General features: G+C 34.4%; 1 protein-coding gene and 1 long non-coding RNA gene across 2 annotated transcripts in view; one reads left to right on the forward strand and one right to left on the reverse strand.

The window, feature by feature from the left end:
* Positions 1 to 22,141, reverse strand: part of RASA1 (RAS p21 protein activator 1) — a 111,999-nt gene that overhangs the window by 8,279 nt on the left and 81,579 nt on the right. The window contains exons 11-22 of the mRNA XM_040239414.1: positions 21,461 to 21,617; positions 16,524 to 16,611; positions 13,388 to 13,465; positions 11,490 to 11,647; positions 10,915 to 10,991; positions 9,419 to 9,591; positions 8,871 to 9,030; positions 7,252 to 7,394; positions 5,635 to 5,750; positions 4,743 to 4,829; positions 1,927 to 1,994; positions 302 to 390 (exon numbers count right to left, since the gene is read on the reverse strand). Coding sequence (XP_040095348.1) covers positions 302 to 390; positions 1,927 to 1,994; positions 4,743 to 4,829; positions 5,635 to 5,750; positions 7,252 to 7,394; positions 8,871 to 9,030; positions 9,419 to 9,591; positions 10,915 to 10,991; positions 11,490 to 11,647; positions 13,388 to 13,465; positions 16,524 to 16,611; positions 21,461 to 21,617 — 1,394 coding nt within the window. The remainder of the gene's footprint in view (positions 1 to 301; positions 391 to 1,926; positions 1,995 to 4,742; positions 4,830 to 5,634; positions 5,751 to 7,251; positions 7,395 to 8,870; positions 9,031 to 9,418; positions 9,592 to 10,914; positions 10,992 to 11,489; positions 11,648 to 13,387; positions 13,466 to 16,523; positions 16,612 to 21,460; positions 21,618 to 22,141) is intronic.
* Positions 389 to 22,089, forward strand: LOC120863293. The gene is made up of 3 exons (XR_005720960.1): positions 389 to 1,707; positions 4,153 to 4,161; positions 22,079 to 22,089. It is a non-coding gene; the product is annotated as an uncharacterized LOC120863293 (long non-coding RNA).

Here is a 22,141-nt window from a genome sequence, read left to right on the forward strand (position 1 = left end):
AGTATGTAATACATAACAAATCAACTGGGGTACATTTTAAAATATGCTAACTGATTTTTATATTTAAAAATGGAAGACTGATTATACTGGAAATTACACTGAAAAAAGTTTTCTATACTAGCTAAAACAGTGGTTTTTAAAATTTTTTAAATCTAAAAACATTAAATATGTGAACATACCAACAAAATCATAAATTATCTTTATGAAATATCCACTGTTGAAAATTTACTTATATTTTATGGTTTTATCATGTTTAGGTTTCACTCAAAAGTGACATTTTAAAGTATCAAAATGTTTTTACCTTAGCTCCAAATTCCACAAGATTTGCTAAGTTCTGCACAGACTTAGCCACTAATGTCAGTGTTCTTGCAGCAATAGGAGATGGGGAATCTATAAGAGAATTGGGCACAGCTAATGACACCAACTCCAAAGGTACTTCCAGGTAAACCATTATAAATTTAGCACTTTAATATTTCTTTACAGTTAAAAATACTAACATTCTTCCATTCAGAATGCAATTTTTTTTTGGCAAGTGTATGACCTGTATGAATCAAAAGAGCTTGATTTAAAGGGGGGAAACCAAACACACTTATTAGCACTTGTAGTCTGTGAAAAGGGTACAAGGCTCAGCAAGTCCCAACTGGTTGATAGTATTACAAAATAACTCAAAACTTTATCACTAAAGAGACTGTCATTCCACATACCCTTTGGGGACAATTCATGAATTGTGAATTTCAGCCCACCCAGGTTGTCAATTTGCAATATGAACAGTTTCCTGCTCCGAGCCTCCAATGAGTCAAGTAATTCACTTTAAAGCTCAATAACAAAAATACAGTCTGGAATCTGCTTTATTTTGAGGAGAAAAACATATAATGTATTACTTTTTAAAAGTTTTTTTTAAAGGTTAATTAGGAAATACTGCCCTATATTGATAGTAGGATATAAATGAAAAGTATTTGTCTATTAATTTTAAGCTCTGAAACGAGATTATTTTATAGTAAAAGCCTATAGACAGTCTATCTGGCTGCCTGATTTTAGATTGTGTTCTTTTTATCTTAAGCTGTTGAACAATAAATAATACTGCCTAGTGGTTCAGAGTCCAACATTCAGATGAACACATCTCTCCAAAAGAATTCTAAACCCTTAATTCTTAATAGACCCAAAGATTTAACCATTTTAGTAGCAACAGAAAGTATTTACAGAGATACAATGGCTGTAAAGGTAAAATTTAAGATATTCCAAAAATGTTTAATACAGTTTTAAGCTTCAAATTATTAAGACAAAAATGCTTCAGATTCCTTCTGCTAATAATGGCTTATGATTACATTTATAGTCACAAATATCATTCTTATCCTTTATTTGAAAAGTCTACTACAACACAGAAAGTCAGTCCATAATGGACATATGAGTAGTATGCAAAACCAAATCTGGTTTGTTGGGAGTTTAAAATGCCAATTATTATGTAGTTTGTGACAAGAAGTCTCTACTGGGAAATCTCAAAGGGCTTCTTCATAAGTATTTGCAGAGTACAACTACAATTGCAGCTATAATTTTAAAATCCAACTTGCAATGGTAGTGACGAGAGTCTAGCATGAGCTAAAAGCATACAGAAAGCTCTTCTTCCCAACCTGAAAAAGCCAATACTGCAGACTGGAAAAAGTCCTAAGAGTCTGAGACAATGGGTATGGACAGGCCAAAAAATGGTATGTGTCTACTTATGCCATCTCAGGCTTCAGATAACAGTGGAAAGAAAGGGAAAAAAGCAAAATGGAAAGAAAAGGTAAAACGGTAAAACAGCAAAAACATTACTGGGTGCTTTTTTTATACCAAGTCTTAGAAGTAAATAATTTAAAAATCAGATTTAAAAGAAAAAATGAATAACCTCACTAAAGAGTATGAAATTTTTTTAATTTCAAAATTTATTACCTGAGATGATATTAAACATCCGTGGACTCAGGATGGCAGGACAGATAAGTCGAAGAAAAACAAAACCACTGAATGGGAGGGAAATTTTGTTATTTTAGAAAACTACTATAATGTGTTACATTAAAATAATAAAAATCTTAATACCTGTAGAGCCATGAACTTTGAACTAATGTAGGGCTGACCAAATATACAACTTCATGAAAATAATATGCTATTTTAAGTATATATATATATATATATATATATATATATATATATATTCTGCTTCTTAAACATATGTACTTATCTCATTTAGAATTGTAGGTTTACTTTGGGAAGATTTAAGTTATATCTAAAATTCACCGTTTATTTCAGGCCAACAGTGCATTTTATACTTACTTGGAGGAAGGCGTGTCCTTAGGAACACTAGGAATTTCTAAAATACTATAGGAGTACAAGTAAGCCTTTTTAATAGATACATAGTTCTGTAAAGGTATTAAAATTGACACTTCTCCTTCCTCTTAGAACAGTCTGTTATAAATCAAGTTTGTTATACTGACTTTGTTCACTTATTATTATGTAAAAATTAAGAATCCATTGTACTAGGGGAAAAGTGACTTCTTAATAAATGACAGAGTATACAAACATAATGTTGAAAAGCCTTTAAGGCAACGGAGGAAAAGACATTATGCGTTCTAAAGTTCAAAAAAAATTCTCAGATGACAAAATATTAATAGCAAAACAAAACTTAGTATAAACGCACATTTAACAAGTTGTCATATGATTTTACCTGCTAATCTTACTCTGGGAACAAAGTACAAGTGTATATAGCTATTGCTAGTCTGCCCCCTTCAGTTACTGGTATAGTCCTCATTTAGATACTATTTCTCTAATTTACTCTTAAAGAGGGATCCACACTCATAACTGACCTCTCACCTGCCCTTGGAAAGACAAGCATTATTTCCAAGTTGATAAAATTCTTTTTAGAAATTATTGACACAGTCTCTTTTCTCTATTAGAGTGAATAACACTTCTCAGCATTCACCTCCCAACAATGTTGTTTGCTAATTTTGGGAAATCTTAGAAAAGGAATGTGTTGATTCTCAGTACATTAAATCTTTAGATGTCTTTTAATTTATGAGGAAATTTGCATAAGTTTTGCCTTTGAATCTGAAATATAACCTAACCACACTGAATTATAAAAGAATTTCAGTGTGTGAATCTCCTTTCTGTGAATTCTTACAGGTAACTTTAAATATAAGAGGGATACTAGGTATCTACATGTATATTTAAAAGCTTAACTAGGGGCAGAAGTCACCACCTAGGCCATAAATGCCCCTTAAAATACCCTGTCGTATCAAACTGCATAGCAGAATTTCCAGCTGTTTGCTTAACAAACATACTTGTTTGAAACTTATAGACCAGTTTTCATTTGTATCACACACAACTGTGCTGAAACATTTGCTTGTAATTCTTTTCTATTCTCTCAATCTCTATTAAAGCCAAAAAATGTAAAATCGACAATTCTTAGATATTTGTCATATTATTAGTAACCAAGAGATTTTATCTGTAAAATGAGATCTCTCTGCAAATGCAGGCTGGGGACAAGATTAATGCACATTTTCAAAACTAATTCTGTGATACTAGTGTCTTCATTAGTTGCCCAGGTTTTTTTTTAATGGTCTGTAACATGATGGGCAGCATATATTCTATACGATAAATTTTATCATTAGACTGTTGAATTCTCTGATGCTTTTGCAGTAATTTCCCTACTGTCTTGAATAGGTTGTGGTGTGCTTAATAAAGTCTTTCAGATATTAAGGATATTAGATTGGGTCTTAGACATTTTGCCTTTAGTTCTGCCTTAGCCACTAACTATCTATATAACCTTAAGCAAATTCAGCATCTATAGATCTCCTTCCTCGTTGCAAAAGTTAAAATAATACCAAAGTCCTCCTATATAAGCTAAAAAATGATATGACTTGACAGAGCAATTCCTTCTAATTACTAACACACTGTGACAGCTTCAGAACTATAGACTCTGGCAGGAGACAAGCACCAAGACACAGACTGTTACAAATCAATTAATATCTGTATGGTTCAATTATTGCTTTTCCTAGAGACACATTAACTAATCTTAGTCTCCCCGCTCCCCCTTCTACCTCTGTTTCTCCTTTTCTATGTATGTATACACATATATGGGCTTCCCTGGTGGCTCTGCAGTAAAGACTCTGCCTGCTAATGCAGGAGACTCGGGTTAGATCTTGGGCCAGGAAGATTCCCTGGAGGAGGAAATGGCAACCCACTGCAGTATTCTTGCCTGGAGGATCCCACAGAGAGGAGCCTGGTGGGCTACAGTCCATGGGATTGCAAAATAGCTGGACACGACTCACTGACTAAGCAACAACAGTGCACATATCTGCATGAATGTGTGTGTGTGTGTGTGAAGGGTAGTATATGATGTCAGCCACAGATTTTTGTTGGTTATATAACTTTTAACCTCATTTTGTATGGTTTAAAAACAAACAAACAAAAAAGACCCTCCCAAATAGTTTAATTGACTATCAGTGAATGTTCAGGTTTTTAGAAAATGCAAAACGGTAGCTAAGTATTTCATAGTAACTTCAAAAAAAAAAACAAAAACAAAACACAGTAAGTTAATGTTTAGGAGCTATCTAAATTTAGAAAATATTCAACAGGGCCTGACATAAAATTCAAAGAAAAAAGGTTTTTAATTGTATACTATATACTGTTAGTCTTCACATTTCCACACTTAGCCACTTGACTGTTGGTGCAGGCTATTAAAATGATTTAACAAATCAATTAATAAGCCTTACCTAACAACTCTTGTTCTCATGGTGGTATTTGTAGGCCACTTGTACTGAACAGATTTCTGTAAACACCCATAAATATACCTCAGTGTCCTGCCAAAATAACACAATCATCTCAATACAGAAAGCAAATGAAAATACTGATCTCATTGCACTCTAAAGTTTATGACATTTTTAAATGCAACTAGCCTTTTTCCCAAAAAAAGTACTCTGCTACAAGTAATAATATTTAGCAAAGGATAAGGGAAACTTAGGTTTTCGTCAATTCATTTAGCCAGTTCTTTATATCTACTATGGAGGAAACCCTACCATTTTCAGATTACTTCTATATTAATGAAAAGAATGAAAAGATACTAGAATGGAGGCAGATTTTAATATAAGTTAACTTCTGTCTGAATAAGTGAATTCACCAACACTGGAAGCCACCAAGCAGATACCAAGTAACTACCTTGTGTACATACTGAGGAAGGTATTCAACTATAGATAGGAGAGGTACATATGTTTCATGATCTCAAATCTGAGACTATAAGCTTCTATTCATCCCCCAAGTTACTAAATAAACCATACATACTGGCCTGTATAAAAACATGATTTATTTTAATGCAAATATTTCACTTTGGCTTCTTCAAGTCACTTTTTCCTTATTCATCCCCCAAGTTACTAAATAAACCATACATACTGGCCTGTATAAAAACATGATTTATTTTAATGCAAATATTTCACTTTGGTTTCTTCAAGTCACTTTTTCCTTAAACACAATTCATCGTGTAAAGATTAAAAACTCTGCTTTTTCAAAGTATAACATCAGGATAGTGGAAAAGCTTACACATGTTTTTATAAATACAGATTTTAAAAGGCAATATACAATTTCTTGTCAAATTAAAATTTCACCACTTACGGTGGAAGTATTTCTGAAGCCATGAATATTTTCTCCACAAGCTCTGAGAGTATGTTCAATAGGTGTGCTAAATTAGTGTTCACATCTTCATTTTTTTCTAACTTTGATGGACTTAACTAAGAGAAGGAATAAATCAATATAAATGCATCTTGGCAATAATAAATGCAAATCAAGGTAATCAAACATTTGTTTGCAAAGTTCTCTATTTTTCCATTTTTCAATCTGTATTAGTCTTTTGGTGTTGGTGGTGGGGATAAATGGGAATTTCAAGTAGTTTACTCTATGGAACTCCTAATGGGCTTATTACTGTTAATTCCCAACTACTCAACTGAAGAGCAAGCAATGATTATTCAACAATTTTCAGCTGCCTTGGGGTTAATACTAATCAATAAAATTTTCTTTTATTCATTTACACATTTACCGTAGACTTTACAGGCACACAAAACTGTATGAGACTATTTTAAACATAATATTCCCAACTATAACAGAAAAACCCCGTTTAAGTGGCCACGTATTCATAGATATATTGGAGTATTTTAATTGGGAAGAAAGATCACTGTATATTATTATAAAACCTATCTTAATTCTAAACTTATGTGAGGAAAAAATTTATTAGAAAAGTTTTTATCAGTAAGACTTTTTAAATGACTGATAAAATACCAGAGGCCTCAGTGGCAACATCATGAACTTGGCAGCAACTTCTGATATGTAAGAATTCTTGTCTAGAATCAATGGAGTAGATGTATCTATGGGAATCTAAATACCTTAGCCTGAATTCACCATCCAGAGACTTTCTGCAGACTTGCTGCAACTCTCTATCCTTTATACTTAGGCTAACTATCATATTAATCCAGGTCTGCAATACTATATTATCATCAATTTGTCCTCTTTGAGTTAATAAGTAAAAATTGACAACTTAGTGCAGAATTAACATCTTGACTGATCCCAGTGTACATTATCAAAAGCAATTCCTTTATTCTGTATCAGACCTAAAAAATATTATCCTATAGTTCCTCTACCTTCAAAATAAAATTATAAAATAGTCACATAAATGAGATTCTACTCTTTTTTTCTTAATGGTTTGTTATGACTTTACATTCCCAACCCTGGGATCAAACCCAGGTCTCCTGCATTGCAGGCAGATTCTTTACCATCTGAGCCACCAGGGAAGCCTGAAGCCTTTAACAATTAATCCTAAAAGGATGTTTTTTATTTGCTTTTAAGGGGATACCTCTGCCATTCCTACCACCCACCTCCCTGCCACCAAAAAAAAAAAAAAAAAGAAAGAAACCCCAAGGACAAACCTAGATATTACTTGAACTTACACAAGAGAACTCTCTTAACAAAAACTTCAGTTTATGTCATGCACACTTTCTGAAAGTAGTATACACTTTATGATAAAAGTACTTTCATGTATTTCTGGCACAATTTGAGGTTTTTAATCCCCAAATAAAGTACATCTTTTGAAGTCTGTTTTGCGTAACGTTTTTCTAATTGTATTACAAAAGGTATAACTGCTCTGATGAAGTTTCAGACAGCTAATACATTTTCCTTAAAGTTAGCTATAAAGTATTACCTATTAAAATATGCTCTTTGCTAAAATACAACATTACTCACCTCACAAGACTGCTTGCTTTCCATTATCTTTAAGATAGAGTCTTTTAAAGCGTGATGAACAAATTGTGTAGCAGTGGCTTTCATATACTGTTCCATCAAGGTGCTCGCAAGTGTTGTGGCTCGAAATAGGGTAGTGGCTTCATCTACATAAATGTTTAATATAAAATTATTTGTAAAGGATTGTACTATTATGAATCAAATTGGGAATTAATTGAATTCTTTGTTTTCCTTAACCACTTACAGCCATTTAAGCATATTTATCTGCATGCAGTATTACTGAATATAATGATGTCCTGTATTTCTATACACTTAACTCTTCAAAAGACTTCTATTACTTCATAAGATCATAAACAGAAGGGATTCACACTGCCATGTTTATATGAACACACAAAGGCTTCAGACAGTTATATGACTTATCAGTAAGACTAAAGAGCCAAATAGTGACAAAACTAGGACCAGAATCCAGCCTTGCTTTCCACTGAGCCCACACTGGAAAATATGAGTTGATTTCCAAACAAGCATATAACATAAAATCCCTGTATAGATTAACTTAGTAATCTAACATATAGCCATTAATAACTTTTAATAAAATTCTAAAAAACACAAATATTGAAAGAAAACAATCTCAGTATAAAATATATACCACCACTTTATATTTTTGTATTTTCTATGAGTAGGAGGAAATAGTTCTGGATTCTACAGTTTATTAATACCTGGGGAACCTAGAAGCAAGTATTGTGTGAGTCAAAGTGCTGGCTGGAAATGGGTTATTCTGATGTATTTACAGGTGGTTACAAAGTACAATGTGTCCAGCTGCCTAGGGACTACCTATCTATATAGACGCTAAAGATAAAATGCAGCTGACACCCAACTTTTGTGCAGTGAATTTATAAGCAAAAAAAAATAACATGATAAGCATACCAAACTATTCTTAATAAACAGACGCACTATGAACCAATGATCTGGACATGGAAGTCACTTTCTTATTGCTTCTAATACTAATTTGCCATGACAGAAACCTGTATTAAATATAAATAACCCCCTGCTTCCTATATTAGCCAGCATAAGAATCAGAACTGACACTCCAACTAATTTTTTAATGAAGGAAAAACTGAATAACTTCCTTTGTAAGATGATTTAATTATTTAATGTTTTAAGATAAAGTCCATATATACTTGATTATAAAAGAAAGATGAGCACCGAAGAATTGATGCTTTTGAACTGTGGTATTGGAGCAGACTCCTGAGAATCCCTTGGACAGCATCCAACCAGCCCATTCTAAAGGAAATCAGTCCTGAATATTCATAGAAAGGACTGATGCTGAAGCTGAAACTCCAATACTTTGGCCACTTTGGCGAAGAACTGACTCATTGGAAAAGACCCTGATGCTGGAAAGATTGAAGACAGGAGGAGAAGGGGACGACAGAAGATGAGATGGCTGGATGGCATCACTGACTCAATGGACATGAGTTTGGGTAAACTCTGGGAGTTGGCGATGGACAGGGAGGCCTGGCAGGCTCCAGTCCATGGGGTCACAAGGAGTTGGACACGACCGAGTGACTGAACTGAGTCGTTAACCCAGTTTTTAAAAGTATCACACTAACACATCCGTACTATACCTTCCATGCTTATTTCTCTGTCATTTAGTGTGCATAACAACAACGATTCAAGCTTTTCATGAAGAAAAATCTTCAGTAGAATGCTAGCAAGTAGTGTTCGGTCCTGTCCACACACATGTGATAAAGCGTAGACGACATGAAGTTCCTTTTGCAGTATAAGCTAAAAAAGACATCGAGAAAGGTTGCTGAAAGTATACAACATTAAGCATTCTCAGATTAACAGAAAATATGTTCTATGGGCTTCCCAGGTGGCACCAGTGGTAAAGAACCCACCTGCCAATGCAGGAGACATGAGAGAGATGGGCTCGATACATTCTCAATTTAGGAATATGTTCTATTGAATACATGTATTAAAAGCAGAATGAGATTGTAGCCTTTATATTCATAGACTTAATACCAATGTCATACTGCTGCACAGCTTTTCAATCTTCTCTGTCACTGTGCCACTACACTATGAAATTATTATATTTAACTCAACGGACCTTTCATTAAAAGTTAACTATTTCTCTTAATGCTTTTAAAAATTGTCTGGTAAATAACTTAAATACCTCTTTAAATTCGCTGTACTCTTCTTCTGGCATGATCTTTTCCATACAATATCGTGCTCGGACACGCAGGGTTCCTGGTTCAATACCTTTCAATGGTATATGGGAGCTGAGCAAAAACCATTCATCTGTGGCGTGCCCCTTCTGTAACCGGCTCAACTGGCAGCGCATAAATACTTTGACAGAAAAACATCAAATGATTACTGTCTCAGAAGATGACACTGTAATCAGTCCCACAAATTTTCCTAATGTTATGTCTTCTCTATAGTGTTAAACACTTTTCATTAAAGGACTTTTAAGTAATACCACAAATTTTAACACTTAATGCTTACTTCATTCATTTACTGAATGCCTACTATGTGCCAGACTCTCTGTAGGCAAGGATGTAGAATACAGACATGATTAATACATGGTCTCTGACATGCATGGAGACCACCATGTAACCAAGGAGGCAAGAAATCAATTATGGTACCCTGTGGTAAGTGCTACAAAGTTGTTAATGCTAATGAAGTACAGAGAAACAATTTGTAATTCAGCCCATGAAGTTTTAAACATCCATTCCAAACAGATACCCATTAAGCTGACTTGTAACAGGATCTGGAGGTGTAACTAAGTAGAAAGGTAGAGAAAAAAAGGCAGTATGCACACAGTCTGAACACAAGGTATGGTGGATGGTTTTAAAATCCATGGATAATTTAAGAGCTATAAGAAGGCTGGTGCAGCTGGAGAGAAGGATATACAGAAGAATAAGAATGAGAAGGAGTAGGTCAGGAAAGGGTTCTGTATCATTACTAGGGGGTTAGATTTTATCTTAAAAATAATGGGAACCACTATAAAATGTTAACCATTTAAAACAGTACAGAAATTACAGAATATAGCAAAACATTCAGGCTTTGACTCTGTTAACATATATCACTTTTTTTTCTTTGTAAGCCTGATTTTTAAGAAGATATTTAAGGATTAACCTAATTCACTCTGGTGTGAATTGCTAAATCCCCCTGTCACTTGTTTCCGAAACGGGCTGCGAAAAGTATGCTGCTGAGAACAAGGACTGACACTACAAGTGAACAGTGTTTTAAAGAAAAAAATTTAAGAGAGTGCTTTTTTTCATGTCCATGCAAAGGATAGGAGAGTAGGAGAAACCTAAAATGTAGGAAGAAGGGGTAAGGAAGCATCACAGAAAGATGACCACTGTCACTATTTTCTTTTTCTTGTTATTCACTGGATGAGGACGGTGAACAGACAGAAATTAATTAATTAATTTCTTTAATCTTGAGGGCTTAAGATTATAGTATATACAATTTTGCCATTTTGGTCCTTATTCTTTTTTGGACACATTCTTTCTCAACTAATACTTTCATATGTACAAAAAGCAATCTCAAGTTAACACTACTTACATACTGTTATAATTTCCATTTTAGACTCTACTTCATTATGAATTTCCAAAGTGTATAAAACATACTTTTTTACTTTAGAAATAAATTTCTGTATTAACTTACAGATATCAGGATCTTTGCTTTTCTTCGTTTTATTACTAAGAGTTATTTCAAATCTGTTGATGTCAGGAGGAAGATCACTAAAGAAGCACGTGGGGAGAAAAAGAATTAAGAAAATGTCCTGGCATCAAACTATCTAATTCTTTTGTCTCCAGTATTGAATAAGCTCCCTATTTTTATTTCTGCTACTAACCCAGTTCAAAGTGGTAGATTTAAAACTAGATTCAAAACAGGTTTATCATTTGGTATACAAGAATACAGACAAATTACACTTTTCTAACATCTTTAACTTCCCCAAGTAAATTGTGGAAACCCTCATAAATATTTTGTATGTGTATGTTAGTAAATGCTTTTGGATTTGTCACTGAATAACTAGGTGAAAAACCATGGACATAGCACTTTACTAACAAAAGTGAACAGATAAGATAGAAAACAAATATAGGTACTATTAAAATGCCTGAGCCTGGCACCTTGTTCTGACTGATTTAGATACAGAGTTAAAAGGAAAAAAAAAAAAAAAAAGAAAATGCATAATGGGAAAAGAAAATCATCTAATGTAATGAGAAAATAAGACTTACTCAAAGACAAACTCTTCTGACCATACAGGGTTTTGCCCTTCCCTTGCATGAGTTTTTGCTACCTGGACGCTATTCAGGTAGATGTTACAATATGGATTAGTAAAATGTTTTACTGGGAGTTTATGGGCTTCTTCAATATGTAAAACAAGACTGCTGACCTAAAGAAAACACAAAAAGTATTACCCCAGATTTCAAGAATTACACATTAGGTTTCAAAGGCAATTATAAAAACCCAAAGTAGTGACTTATCCCCCTCTTTTTAATGAAACATGACTTTCAGTTATGTTTTCCTTTTTAAGTGACATAGAATACAACATTCAAGCACTCAGCAAATTCTCACTTGTATTTTACAAGTTATTATTCCAATTACAGTCGTACAAAAATAATGAAATATACCTTTTTTTACTATAAAACCATGATTCAGAGGAAATAAAGTTGAGAAGAGAATTCTTTATTAATTTAAGTAAATAACTGTCACCACCCAAAGCAAAATCTAACATACTATATAGTGCTCCTCTGGAAAATTTTATTTCTATATAGAGTTCCACAGCTAGAAAATAATTTAAAAATACTGATTCTACCTTCTTATTTTACAGAAAAGGATACAGATCCAAAGAAGCCATTTTTCAGTTTTGATGCCAGAATTTAGATTCTGATTCCAAAATTCTAGTATCAGGTTCTCTTTCCCTCTTGCCACCTGCTATTTGTATGGCCTTGCACAAGTCAATTTCTATGCACCTCTGCTTCCTCAGATGTAAACTTAGGATAAAGTCTACACTGCAAGTTGTTGTAAAGATTAGAAATGATATGTATAAAAACACAAGTGGAAAGGCTGGCACATATATGTCCCTGGGGAGATTATCAGACTTCTGGCTACAGGGAACATTAAATTTAGAGTCATCTAAAACTAATCATTCATCCACTTCTTGGTTAAATTCACCTAGCTTACTGGAAATTCCCATAAGTATTAATAAAACAAGAGTTACTTTAGTCAATAAATACTATACTATGCTTTCCTCAAAACTCCAAGAATGTTAAATTTACTTAACTTTTTTTCAATTATCTGGGGATAACTAGAAGAAAAAAGCAAAGAAATAGAAGGTATACAGTTGACTTTACATACCTAGAAAAAAAAGAGAAAGCCTAGCTTTACTCTCCGTAAATGAACATGCCGGACATGTTAAGGTTTCAAAAAAGATAGGATACTACCTGTAAGTTACATAATAGGTTTCAAAAGCAATTACTATAAAAAATACTAAAGTTACCAGGATTAGTACTTTCAGTCAGATGATTTTTTTCAATGAGCACTTTTAGTTCTTTTTTAACACACACCAAAATAATTTTTTGAAGAAAAGAATAACAGTGCCAAACAGAATAGTTTCTATTGTTGTTGACTTGGTATTGGAACTTTAAGTAGAAGAAAAGAGTCCCTGGTATGTATTCAACAGATGGCATTAGGGACTAAGTACCCTATATAAGGCAGTAAAGTCTGCCTGCAATGAAGGAAATGTGGGTTCAATCCCTGGGTCAGGAAGATCTCCTGGAGAAGAAAATGGCAACCACTCCAATATTCCTGCCTGGGAAATCTCATGGATGGAGAAGCCTGGTGGGCTACAGTCCATGGGGTCATAAGAGTCAGACACAACTCAGCAACTAAACAACAACCCAGCAAGGATATAAGAATATTCTTCTTCATAAAGAAATAACTATTTCTCCTGCTGCTGAAGCCAAGTGGAAGCATGGCTTTAAAATGCCTGAAAAAGATTAACCTCTCTTAAGAAATCTAAAGTATTTGAAATGTTGCCCAAAATAGTTCCGAGAAATAAAGAGCAAAGTGATAAAGCAAAGCACAATCACAAATCTTTGACAATCACAAATCAAAGAAAATAAAATTTCACCTGACGCAGGCGTTTATTAGATGTCCCTGGACTACTTTTCCTTAAGTTGCAAAATGCCTGCAGACCTTTCATCCAATCCTAGGAAAAAGAATAACAGCGTTTCAAAGAAATATACTATATAACAGTTTATGCAGTTTCCAGTCATCAATTTGGGTTCTTCCTCAAAATTCAATAGTTCTTTTCTTCTCTACACTCAAGAGTATCCTGCACTTTAAATGTATCTGTTCCCCAAGAAAGTAAAACAGTGACCAAAAAAGTTATAATAATTTCTGCAAAACAGACTGTATTATTGCAGAATGTCTAAACTAATCCTAAGTGTCAATGAGTGATTGTTTATTAGCCAAAAAATACATATAAATGTAGTTAAGCAGTTGAGGCACCCTAAGGCAGAATTTAACTTGATACATTTTGTGAAAGGAATGCTGACTGCAAAACCAACTGATAATGTGATGACTGATTTGATGACTAGTTTTCTAATCTCTACCTTAGACCATGAAACATATAAGGGGATCTGGGTGATTTATAAGCCTTTCAAATATTAATGTTAGATATAAAATATTGCAGCCTAATATTAAAACTAAGTTGCAGATATATTCTCAAATGTTTAATACCCTACTACACTGGAGAAAGGAGAGAATAATTTTAGGTTTATAAATTATAAACATGTTTGGCATACATGTTTCTACTAAGCTCTGTACTATTGCTTCACTCAATTATGTCTTCAGTGTATTGGCTACTTCAATGAATCTGAATTCTGTCAGTGTTTAGAGTACATCTTTTAACAGGCAAATTTAGGACTAAATCAATTACCATAGGTTTTATAAAGAGAAACCAATACAGTATTGTAATTAGCCTCCAATTAAAATAAATAAATTTAAATTAAAAAAAGAAGACAATAACCAGAGATCCTACAGGTCACCAAAGTAACAAAATTTTGGAATACCAGTGGCATTTTTGGACTTTAAGAGGTATATGAAAGCACAAAATATGGAAAAGAATATAGATAAATAAGAAAATGTTCTATTTATACATTATGTGAGACACCCAAAACATACTGAAATGTCATCAAGGTGTGTAACACAATCTTTAGAAAGAGAGAACATGATAAAATAACTGAAAGATAGGATACTCAAGTTTAAGTTTCTTTCATAACTCAATTTCTAATGATTAAAAAAAATGTCAAAGTTACCAAAATATTATGAGCCCTATTTTTGCAAATTAGGGATAAATAAAAAGCTTCTTGATGAAAGTGAAAGAGGAGAGTGAAAAAGTTGGCTTAAACCTCAACATTCAGATGAAGATCATGGATGGCATCCAGTCCCATCACTTCATGGGAAGTAGATGTGGAAACAGTGTCAGACTTTATTTTGGGGGCTCCCAAATCACTGCAGATGGTGACTGCAGCCATGAAATTAAAAGACACTTACTCCTTGGAAGAAAAGTTATGACCAACCTAGACAGCATATTCAAAAGCAGAGATATTACTTTGCCGGCTAAGGTCCGTCTAGTCAAGGCTATGGTTTTTCCAGTAGTCATGTATGGATGTGAGAGTTGGACTGTGAAGAAGGCTGAGCGCCGAAGAATTGCTTTTGAACTGTGGTGTTGGAGAAGACTCTTGAGAGTCCCTTGAACTGCAAGGAGATCCAACCAGTCCATTCTGAAGGAGATCAGCCCTGGGTATTCTTTGGAAGGAATGATGCTAAAGCTGAAACTCCAGTACTTTGGCCACCTCATGTGAAGAGTTGACTCATTGGAAAAGACTCATGCTGGGAGGGATTGGGGGCAGGAGGAGAAGGGGACGACAGAGGATGAGATGGCTGGATGGCATCACGGACTCGATGGACGTGAATCTGAGTGAACTCTGGGAGTTGGTGATGGACAGGGAGGCCTGGCGTGCTGCGATTCATGGGGTCGCAAAGAGTCGGACACGACTGAGACAGGGAGGCCTGGCGTGCTGCGATTCACGGGGTTGCAAAGAGTCGGACACGACTGAGTGACTGAACTGAGTGAACTGACCCATCCTCAAATGGTAAAGGATCTGCCTGCAATGCAGGAGACCCAGGTTTGATCCTTGAATTTGGAAGATCCCCTGGAGAAGGTAATGAATACTCACCCCAGTATTGTTCCTGGAGAATCCCAGGGACAGAGGGACCTGGTGGGCTACAGTCCATGCGGTCACAAAGAGTCAGAATAATACTTTCACTTTTTTCACCCATGAAACAAGGTTTTATGTGTATTACAAGCTAACAATGAGTATTCAATTGTGATATTTTTTTCATCACATGAAAAATTATATGCAATTATGAGCCATAAAACACAATGGCTCATTCATCAAGTTTATTCTACAGCCAAACATATCTTCATAATTTATGAATCAGGAGCCCAAGCCAGGACCCAGAGTTTTAAGAGCATCTGTCTCATATCCAGAATTGGCAAATTATCTTTTTTCAATAAAGTCACGTTCTTTCTTTCACCTCTAAACTACTTTCAGGTTCCTTCCACAGAGAATGAGCAGAAAAAAAAACAGCCATATATCTACAAAATACCACTCAATACCCCAGAAATATTGTGGTTCAGAAAAATCAATGTATTTTTAAAAGGAGATCTTTAAAAACATTTCTTCACATTACTTAAAATTTAATAAAAGTTTTAATAAAGGCACTGCACCTGGATCAATAGCTAATACTGAAAGAACACATTATATCTAGACTTAGAAGAAAAATAGAAAAATTCCTCGAATTTTTCCTTGTGATGACTGAATTTCTATTTTTAGATACAGAGTTCAACCAAAGAAGAATAGCCAACGCTTATTAGCAAAACTAACTGACTTACCTTTTTGAGTGTACTGAGAGTATCTACAATCTTTCTTCAGAAAAGATTTTAAATGAGCATTCTCAGTTGAGCCAAACATCCTAAGAGTATTTTAAGGTCAATTTAGAATGGAATTTTCCCAATAACCCTTCACTATTTCTTTCAAAATTTTTTTTACACATGAAAGTTCTTATTGCTTAAAATAAAAGATGATTTGATTCCAGGCATCTTTTTTTATCACCTTAAGTGCATTAGTTTTCTATTCTAGTTAAGAAAATATGGACTGAATAAAGGTTTATAGTAGTTGAAAAAACATTTAACTTACCTCTGCCTGTTCTGGAGTTTCTCCTGCAAAGTAGAAGATGTAATGTTCTTCACTAAAGTGCTGAACCACTATCTGGAAACAGTTTGGCCTTTAAAATACAAACAAAAAGTTATTAGGAAGTTCAACAAAATGTACTGATTACAGCACTTATACCAGCTTTAGAAAAAAAAATCAATATAATTATATAATTTATACAAAATTAACAATTCATTTAGAGAAATAATCCATGTACTAGATTACTAAAAAGAATATGTCAGCTGCATATATTTTAGAAAGCTTTCTGTCTGTACTACTGAAATCTATCAAAGTTTAAAAACATTTCAAAGTACTATGTAAATTATTTTAAAATAGAAAAGTTATAAGAAAATTGAAAAGTTAAAACAAAATTGAAGCAGAAGTGCTAGAATTGCATATAGCTAATCAAAAGACTTTAAAACAAATATAATGTTACTAAACTTGCAGCTTAAGGATGATATATAATATACATTTCTATGTACTAAAAAAAGACTAGACATTTGGGGTTTTTTAGACCCAAAATGTTCTTAATGGCTATCTCCCAGTAGATTATGGGTAATTTTAATTTTCTTCTTTATAACTTTAAAATGTTTTTTAAAAACTGGCCATTTTTCATCTGTTAAAATGGAAATATCAACAAGCTTATTTTGAGGATCAAATGACCTAAAGCTGCTGCTAAGTCGCTTCAGTCGTGTCCGACTCTGTGTGACCCCATAGATGGCAGTCTACCAGGCTCCCCCATCCCCCGGATTCCCCAGGCAAGAACACTGGAGTGGGTTGCCATTTCCTTCTCCAATGCATGAAAGTGAAAAGTGAAAGTGAAGTCACTCAGTCGAGTCCCACTCTCAGCAACCCCATGGACTTTCCAGGCTCCTCTGTCCATAGGATTTTCCAGGCAAGAGTACTGGAATGGGGTGCCATTGCCTTCTCCAAATGACCTAATAGTAGCGTACAATAAATATTAGTTCTGTTCTTCCTATCAGTTCAGTTCAGTCACTCAGTCATGTCCGACTCTTTGCGACCCCATGAATCGCAGCACACCAGGCCTCCCTGTCCATCACCAACTCCCAGAGTTCACTCAGACTCATGTCCATCAAGTCAGTGATGCCATCCAGCCATCTCATCCTCTGTCGTCCCCTTCTCCTCCTGCCCCCAATCCCTCCCAGCATCAAAGTCTTTTCCAATGAGTCAACTCTTCTATACTACATATAATTTACTTGACAAGTAAATACAATATTAGTAGTTAACATATTTTTTGAAGACGTGTTGTTTTTCCAATTAGATTTGAAAGTTTGAAAGGGCCTTTAAACTTTTGAAATTTAGTAAGTGTTATTTGTATTTCTTGCTTTAACCAAAGAAATATCTTAGACCTTGGTGTTAGAAGGTGACAGCAAAATACCCAGAGTACAAGCTTAACATACGGATTAAAGATAAAAAACCATGTCTTCAATGCTTTAAGGATACCATAAAACAGTGGAATATGTCAATTGAAAACTTGTGATTCTGAAAGTGGTTTGTACCAGACTAACCCTCCTGGATGGATAAAATATAAACTAAACAAAATACAACTGTATGAAGTCACTGGAGAACAATGAGGTGGCTAAGACTTGAGGGACCAAGATATAATGAGGTGAGACTGACATTCTCCACAACTGTTCTTTTCAAGGTGTTTGCCAGTTCCTAAACTGTTTAGGGCAGGAAGCTGAGGCGATAAGCAGAAAGCATCTAAGAGGCTAAAAAGCTCACCAAGCACATTCAGAGTTTCACAGTGTTGGGAGAGACAAATGAGTTCAGGGCCTTTAGATGAGGAGGCTTTCTGTTGAGAACCCTGAAGGGCTATGCTTTCAGAATTAAGAGCAAATCAGAGATAAAATAGCCTTCACCAATACTTCCAGTTGATTCCTAGGCAGATCAATATGAACTACCCCTACTCTAACTTATCTGGCAGAACAGTCCTCTCTGGAGGCAATAACATTATGTATAGCTTCTGCAGTTTGTCACATACTATGTCCACTATTTAGTCAAACATAAGCTGACATCACAGGAATCAGATCAAATGTCTGAACAGCTGAAAGAAAAACAAATGAGAAAGACCTACATATAACACAGATGTTGAGGACAGATACAACTTTCAAATATTTTTAATAGTAATTAAAATTCTTTGAAAAAGGTAAAAAAAGAGAATTTTGTTAGATAATTAGAAATATACAAGATGACAAGTGGAAATTATAAAGTGGCAAATGTAATAAATAAAATTAAGACCTCAACAAATGCATTTAACTATAGAAGAATAGTGAACTGAAAGACAAATCAGAAGAAAATATCCAACCTGAGGCACAGAAAGGAAAAAAATTATGAAAAACATAGAGGAAACTCTTTAAAAGACGCATGGGATGTAGTGGAAGGTCTATAACACACAACGTGAATTCCAAAAGATTCAACTGAGCGTGGCAGCAGGGCTGTTTAAACAGACACTAACAGAGACATCAGGTCTTAAAAATAAAGAAGCTTTACAAACACCATAAATTTCTGAAAGTATTTTTTTTACAGTAGGCACATATTGATTTAACCTTTGAAGATCTAAGATAAGGTAAGATCTCAAAGCTTCCAGAGAAAGATGAAATAAGTATACACCTTGAAGAAAAAAAGTATATATCCATAATCTCTAAAAGAGAAAACAATTAGAATGAGAAAATTTTGCAAAGTAGAGACTAAGGCTAAAAGTAGAGACAAGGCTAAAAGAAAATAATCACCAAACCTAAAATGTAATATCCGTCAAAAATATCCTTCTTAAATAGATAAAACAATAAATACTGCCACAGTAAAAGATTCAGCCTAAGAAAAGATACAAGTGCAAAACTCCCATGTAAATATTCAGTACAGCAATAACTCTCTGTACGACTGAAATGTCTTTCAACTTGTGCTTCTGAAACAGTTAATATTTAAAGTAAAGCAGTGTTAAAAGTCAGAAGTTTAATATAAAGAAACAAGAATATTAGAGACATCTCAATAATACTGAAAAAACCTGGAAAAATTGCACAGCTACACAACTAAAGCACTGGAGCAAACAGCTGAAGGGCAGTGCTGACCAGCATTCCTACACCACAGGCTGGGTGTGCATAGCAGTCATCTCTACTGCTGTGGGCTGCCATGAACTTTCACATTAGACTCCACCCAAATGCTCAAGGTAAGTCAGTATACTGGGCTCGATGCTTACACAAAGCAAGAAATATACAATGACTTTATCTACTTGATAACACAACAAATAGTGTATTCTCAGGATTTTCAGTAGTTACTGGCGGAAATGGTCACTGCTCCTTTCTCTGGCACTGTTTGCCACCTTTGCTCTCATGAAGAAGTGGCTCTGTGAGAAAAACCCAGTATACACAAAGTAAGGCAGAGTAGCAAGATTGAGAGGAAGCCAGAGGTCTGATCCTACTACATCTGAAGGCCAAGTTTCCCATATTGTTAAGTGAGGGGAAAAAAATCTTAACTCCTATCTTACCCAGATTTGTCTTTTTTTTTGGACAGCTGTTTTCAAGAGAGATTAACAGGTGTTTGGGGCTGGGTATCAAGCAAGAGTATCAAGGTTAAATGAATTCATGAAATACTTCATAGTATTTTATGATGAGTCACATAGTATTTCATTATGACTCATAGTATTTCATGCTGACTCACTCTTGATGATTCACAACACAAACATGGGCTACAACTTCAAAATGTCCCGCTGTGTGGAAACTTTTTTGTCCAATTCAGCATCTCCCAAACCTGTTTGACCACTTAAAAGAGGCACTGTTAAATTTCAAATAATACTAATGTGATCTCCTAAACATAATTTGGAAAAAATGACAAGCTTGTACGCTCTACAGGTATTTCTCTTGAAGCTTTCCCAACTTAAATAGGAAAAACTGAAGTTGCCTAGTAGAAATGCCATCCTGCAGCAGAAAATAGATTGTTAAAAATGTGTTGTAATTATCTGTGTTTTCTTCATCATGCCTGTGTGCCTTACTCAATCACCCAGTCATATCTGACTGTTTGCCATCCCCATGGATTGTTCGCCCACCAGGCTCCCCTGTCCATGGGATTTTCAAGCAAGAATACTGGAGTAGATTGCCATTTCCTTCTCCAGGGGATCTTCCTGAGCTAGGAAGCGAACCAGCATCTCTTGTGTCTCCTGCACTGAGAGGCAGATTCTTTACCACTGATGCCACCTGGGAAGCCCCCACAGCAATACGTAATAAAATTGCTTGCTAAGTATACCCCAAAACACTCTAGAACAGATTCATAAGAGGTAGTCCATCAGTCCATCTTTAAGTGGTCAAATAGGTTTATTAATAATACCGATGGTGAAAGGTAAAGAAAGGCCCTTGTTAAAAAATCCAGATGGAATTAAGTGCTGAATTTGCCTTCTGATGTTCAGGATTTACTTCTATTTATTTCCTTAAAAACTGTGACATTAATGTAAGAAAAAAAGTTTTAATTTCAAATCTGAAATATTCTCTCCTCTTTTCTATTGAAATAATTGTTTTTATACTACAGCTTTCTTAGGAATCAAGTTAATATAGTACAACTGAATGATCTAGTACTATCAGATGCACTGAGTTAACAAGAATGATAAAATAGGAGAAAGGCGACAAGAATCAGTCATTGAAAAGACTGGCGGTAAGTGCAGGGAAACACTGCATACAGAGTAAGTCTTTATACAAAAGATCCATAGATTTCTATGTGATATAGTGGAAGTAGAATTTTATGCATAAGTTAGTCTAAAAGAGAAAAACAAAAATTATCCTGGAAAGTAAATATGACATTTTCAAATGATTTTCAGGCTCTCAAAATTGGTTTGCTATGCTTTGAAATGATCTGAACATACTATTTTATTATTAAAAACAATTCCAAAAATATATAGGAAACTAATTTCTTACCTGCCAAAGAGACTTTCATGAACAACATAGACAGAACACACGCTGAGATCTATTAATCCTTTTGGTTTTGTAGCTCGTTTTTCACTTTCAAAATAAATAAGTTGGGCATCACTGCCCTCTAAGATAAAATATAAATTTTTCCACCTTTTTCCCTTTCCTGTTAAAAAAAAAATTGTTTTCCCTTAGCCAAATAATAAACCATAAAGTCACTGATAGTAAAATCATAAAAATGATCATTGTTTAAAAAAAGTCAAATATATTTCATATTTCAATTTTTATTCCCAAAGCTTCAATAATACCAATCCTTATAAAATGAGAAAATGTCTGTAATCTATTTGTAGAAAAATATTTTGTTATATTCCTTGTTTTAATGAATCACAAGGTAAGTGACAAGGGTACCTTAACAGTGTATTTAGAGATTTCATTACAATAAATCATTAAAATTCTCACTTAGCATTAATTCTTTTCTGGTCATAAGGGAAAAAAAATCTCTTCTGCTAGTCATGCACCCCTCATCCCCCACATTTCTTAATGCCAAACTGAGGCAAAATATATAAGCTAGAAACCTCAATACCATGAATGTGATAAATGTCAATAAGAATTTTCACTTAAAAAAAGTTATGGACAGGTGACCAGGGGACCAAGAATCAGATGCCAACTTGTTAAATTCATATCTCAGTG

Source organism: Oryx dammah, unplaced genomic scaffold, assembly GCF_014754425.2.
Source record: "Oryx dammah isolate SB20612 unplaced genomic scaffold, SCBI_Odam_1.1 HiC_scaffold_5, whole genome shotgun sequence".
Lineage (NCBI taxonomy): Eukaryota > Metazoa > Chordata > Mammalia > Artiodactyla > Bovidae > Oryx > Oryx dammah.